Genomic DNA, 5,357 nt, shown 5'->3' with positions numbered 1-5,357 from the left:
ATAGGTTCAAAGGGTAATAACAAGTCACAAGTGATATGAGTGAAGTCTTGCTAATTTTAATTTGAAATATTATTCCAGGTTCATCCCTAAGAAGCATGACATCCTGAAGCGCTTTTAGGTTGAGATTTTTTTTTTTCTCTTAGTAAGGTCTATACTCTATGTTGAGTGGGATATCTAGCTACATGAATATCCTTGATAGTCTTACCTATGTGAATGTGGAAGTGAGGCCACTTCCTATGAAATCTTAGGCGAGTTTCTAGAGCGTTCACTATACTGGGATACAAGAACATGGTCGTAATGTGCTGGCTTTTTAAACTTCACCTTAATAAAGTTATGTGTGTGGTGTTGTCAAAGATAGAGTTCAAAACTATAAGTTACTCTAGTATAATCTGGATCGCTAACACTATGTACAAGTTCAAGTTGAGAAACACCTTTACTTATGCATAGCTTTATGATATGTTGCTTGATATATATTTTAAATAAAAACAAGTGGGGGATTATTAGAGCAGTTATGTTTTCATTTAAATATATTTATGTTTTGTTTTATTATCAATATTAAAAGTCAATTAATTTTGGCCTAAGGAGTTATCTCCCCTAAATATGAAACATGCAATCGAACCGTTTCGTTTTCTTTTTCAGTTTGAATTTACTTATGTTTTGATTTTGTCCCGTTGTGGCTTTTATGATTTGTCCGTTTTGATTTGCTACGGTTTTGCAACCCCAATTACCCCCTCAACGTCTCTTTATTTAATATATATATATATATATATATGTATAAATATTAGTCCAAAAACGTCTCTTTACATATATAATATATATAAATATATAAGTGATGCGCATAGTAGAGGTGAAAAAGAAGGAAAAAAAGTTTTACATATATTGATTTAAAAAGCAACATTTCGAAAAGGTGTGAGTTCGAAGGTTTTTCCGGTGTACAAAGAAGAATCTTATCAGAAGAAGAAGATTCTGGGCTGTTTTATCCTGGGGACGACGTGGTGTTTGTGAACTGCTTGCACACTTTGGGCAGAGCCGCGAAACGTCTTAAAGAGAGCGGCTTAGTCCGCGACTCATCCCAAGAATCATTCACCACTCAAGGCTTCTACATTTTTCGGGTAACTTCATTCCTTTCTATTTCAGTTTACAACTTTAATAACAAAAAAATAGTATATGATCATTTTAGCCGTTGAATTTAAAAACATTTCAAGTAGGATACCAAATATAGAGGTAGTGAGCCATTAATTAAATTACGTGTTGCTAAAAGTCACTTACTTTTATGTTCCTTAAATTAGCAAAACCATTATGTACTTTACTTGTATGATAAGTAACCGACTATTTGAAAAAAAAATCTCTTTCTAATGAACCTAAAAAACCCTTATGAGTATTGATCATCTTATCATTGGATTCAATACAATCGAAATGAGCCATTAGATTACGTGTTACTCATTGGTTGCTCACTTTGACGTCCATCAAGTGAGCCAAACTACAAAATCGTGTTCTAATAAAATACTAGTTATATATGGGGGAGGTACATTACACAACATTAACCAACTTACATTGTGTATGTGTAGTACACAATAAGTAAGTTTTCAGTGTACTTAAAATGCAATTATGTGACGTTACTATTTTGTTCAAATTATAATATATAAACTCAAATTTTATTAATATACTATAGAAGTGCAACATATCAATCTTATTGTTTCCTCTCATCATGTTCATGATAAACTCCGTGCTTGCACCGATAAAAATTTCTTGAAGCACACAATTATTTCTTCTCTTTTTAGCTCATTTTTTTCTTTTGTTTGTTTTTTCGGCAAAAGCAAAAGAAAAGAAAGATACAAAGTAATGAAAAAGATGTTAGTGGGGACGTAGAGACGTTAACAGTTTACTGTAGCGCTCTGAGGAAAGAATTTATATTTTACGGTGGGGGCGTATGGGTTCCTGCAAAGTTTTGCTTAAAAATCATCTGCGGAATTTTATGACAAATGATTCCCACAAATTTGGGTCTCCCCAAATGATCTTTGGGAACGTTGAACTACCAGGGTCCTCCCCAACCCAACCCAGAAAACCCTATTCACCATCTTCCTCCATTAATTCCCACATTAATTTGTTCGGTCTGATTGAATGACTCAGAGCTCTGAAGTTTCAAGCTACTTTACGTTTGGTGAGAGAGAAAGATAGTTTATTTTCATGGCTTCCACTTTTGCTGGAGTAGGCATGTTACAAGAGGTAATTAAAGTCATTTTTTTCCCTTGCAAGTACATATATTACTATAATATTACTGCACAGATTATCACTTCCCTCCCTAAGTTTTTATTGATCGTTATCCATTTCGTCTAATCATTTAAAGTGCAAGTTTTTCATGTTTTCATGCTTCTTCTTTGGTTTTCAACGTTTTTTTTTTTCCTGGTTTAAGGCTTCTGTTTCACCATGCAAATCCTTTCCTTTCTAAGAAGGTTCCCAAAAATTCAACTTTCTGATGCTGTAGTTAGAACCATCTCAAGTTATAATTTGTTTGAATATTACTTGTTACCTTGTGTTTTCAATTTCTGAATTTTCGGGCCATTTTCTAGCACTTTTGTCTGTTCGGTGTCTCATCGGTTCTTTTTTTGATTAAAAGTTTGTAACGGATTCTATCTGCACATATTTACGGGACATATTTATTGGTCTTATTCATGAAGCTGTGAGTTTGCAGCAGTGATTATGAAATCTATTCGTTTACTTGTTTGTTTGTTGAATTTGTTGCTAGAGTATGAGCTATCCATCAACTCAGTTTGCCACCTCAAGACAAATGGGGATATACGAGCCGTTCCGCCAGGTTGATGTGTGGAAAGAAACCTTGAGAGGTGATCACGGCTCTAACACAGCTGCTTCCTCAATTATAGAAGTGGATTCTGGGATCGAAACCAAGGTGAAGAACATAAATGAATCTCTTGGTCCCTTTTTCTTCAATGTTAGTTCAATTTATTTCTTCTGATTGAGCTTCAATTAATTTCCTGATTTTCTTCCTCTAGTTTGGATTTGTTTCTCATGAATCCATGATGCCTTCTGGCAATGATCATGAACCGAACAGATCGGCTGATAAGGTGATATAGCTATGCTCTCCCCCACTTTCCTTGTTTCTTAACTAGCAATCTGTGTCATTTTTGTTATTCATTCATATATCTTATCAATAAAAAAGACCATACTGTCATCAATGCAATTTTGGTTTTTTTTGTTCTCATTTTCGTGTAAATTGATTCTGAAGTGCACATATTCACAGGTACGGAGACGGTTAGAACAAAATCGTGAAGCTGCACGTAAGAGTCGTTTGCGAAAAAAAGTGAATATCAATCACATACAAGTCCTTATTTATTGGTGCATTTCTTGCTACATCCTATGAAGTTATTTGAATGATTTCATCTTGTACTACCACAGGCTTATGTTCAACAACTCGAAACAAGCCGCTTAAAACTAGCACAGCTGGAGCAGGAACTTGACAAAGCTAGAAAACAGGTGAGTTGAAAATCACCATTCTTCATCTTTGTTCATGTTACCAGATACATTTGTTTCCATATTAGGCAGAATCAAATTGGTATTCATCGGATGAACCCGTGACTGCCTGATTTGCAGGGTGCCTATGCAGGCAATGCATTAGGTACTAGTCATATGGGATACAATGGAGCTTTGAATTCAGGTTTGTGATTCTAGACTCCTTAAATTGTCGCAAAAATATTTCCCTCAATGACCTAACGACGTATTTGTTTTCGAGAAATTTTTAAGTGTTTAAGTGTTTTTCGTAGATTATTGTGTTTATAGTGCCATTTTGTTAATCCAGTTGTGGATCTTGCAGGGATCACTACATTTGAGATGGAATATGGACACTGGGTTGAAGAACAATACAGACAGAATGTTGAACTCAGAAATGCACTGCAAGATCATGTAACGGACATAGAACTGCTGAAACTCGTGAAGGGTGCCTTGAACCATTACGCCAATCTTTTCCGAATGAAGGCAGATGCAGCAACGGCTGATGTCTTTTACTTACTGTCTGGCATATGGCGAACATCAGTTGAACGCTATTTTCATTGGATTGGAGGATTTCGCCCCTCAGAGCTGCTAAACGTAACTTAGTTCACATCATTTCTGATGAGTTATAGTGCAATATTTTTTTCATTTAAGTGCATAACATGCTGCTTATTGTTTCGTTTATTCAGATTGTGTTGCCGCAGCTTCAGCCATTGACTGATCAACAACTTTTGGATTTCTGTAACCTGCGGCTATCGTCTCAGCAAGCGGAGGATGCTCTCTCGCAGGGTATGGACAAACTGCAGCAGACATTGGCACTCAGCATAGCAGCTGATCAAATGAGTGGAGAAAGTTTCGGATCTCAGATGGCTTCTGCACTTGAGAAGTTGGAAGCACTAGAGAACTTTGTCAGCCAGGTGATTCATCAGATTCCAATCATAATTTTTTACAATTAGACTCATAATTGCAGGGTATTTAATAAAATTGCCTAGATCCAATACTAATTGTATTTCTTGATTATTCTCCAAAGGGTCTAAGAAATTGGGTAATATGTAAAAATATAATGGTTACCGACTGTTAATCGAAAATTGAACCGAGTAGCACTAAACAAACAATAAGCCGTACATAAACAAATGTTTAGTGCCCCTTGAGTGTCTGTTTAGTGTCCCTTCAGTTCTAATTTTGATAAAAAAATCTGTAACTCGAATTGGTTCCATTTGTGTACATTTTCCCTCAAAAAAGGACTCATCAAAATTTAACTAAATTCTGTCATATAACTTCACGTTCTTATAACGAATTCAAACTTCAATGGGGTGAGAAATTGTTAATAAGCAATAATGCAAGAAATTCCTTGTGACAATTCATTCCCTTTGATGAGGTATATTGTATGTTTCTCTTGTCCATGGCAGGCAGATCACCTTCGGCAGCAAACACTGCAGCAAATGTCTCGAATCCTCACAACATACCAAGCAGCGCAAGCCTTGCTTGCAATGGGGGAGTACTTTCACCGGCTACGTGCCCTCAGTTCTCTTTGGACTGCTCGTCCCCGTGAACCAACATAGTCAGCTGCAATGTACCCTCCGTAGTTATATGCATTCTTTTTCCATTATATTATGAACTTATATCTCCCTGTTTCAGCAGGTGTAAATACGTAGAAGCTTGATGATGAGGGTTACCAATTCAAAACATATAGGTTTCAAGTTATGTCCAATGCATGTAGCATATACTAGTTTCTCAAGGGTAGGAATCATTTGCTCGCCAAAACGCTTATCTGGTGTTGGCTGCAGTATTAAGGTTTTTCGGGTTATTTGATTGTAGCCGGAATTGATGTATAATTTGGAATTATTTCTGTA

At 36.0% G+C, this 5,357-nt stretch overlaps 1 protein-coding gene across 1 annotated transcript; it reads left to right on the top strand.

Moving 5' to 3' along the window:
* Nucleotides 1-1,962: 1,962 nt before the first annotated feature.
* On the top strand, nucleotides 1,963-5,357 carry LOC137718489 (transcription factor TGA7-like). The gene is made up of 9 exons (XM_068458052.1): nucleotides 1,963-2,226; nucleotides 2,747-2,908; nucleotides 3,012-3,083; nucleotides 3,260-3,319; nucleotides 3,415-3,492; nucleotides 3,610-3,673; nucleotides 3,830-4,101; nucleotides 4,194-4,421; nucleotides 4,914-5,357. Exons 1-9 carry the CDS (start codon nucleotides 2,188-2,190, stop codon nucleotides 5,064-5,066), a joined length of 1,128 nt encoding a protein of 375 aa, XP_068314153.1. The 5' UTR covers nucleotides 1,963-2,187; the 3' UTR covers nucleotides 5,067-5,357.

The sequence above is a fragment of the Pyrus communis genome, chromosome 15 (genome assembly GCF_963583255.1).
Source record: "Pyrus communis chromosome 15, drPyrComm1.1, whole genome shotgun sequence".
NCBI classification, from domain to species: Eukaryota; Viridiplantae; Streptophyta; class Magnoliopsida; order Rosales; family Rosaceae; genus Pyrus; species Pyrus communis.
The sequence above is the reverse complement of the archived record's forward strand: the minus strand, read 5'-3'. Positions and strand labels throughout refer to the sequence as shown.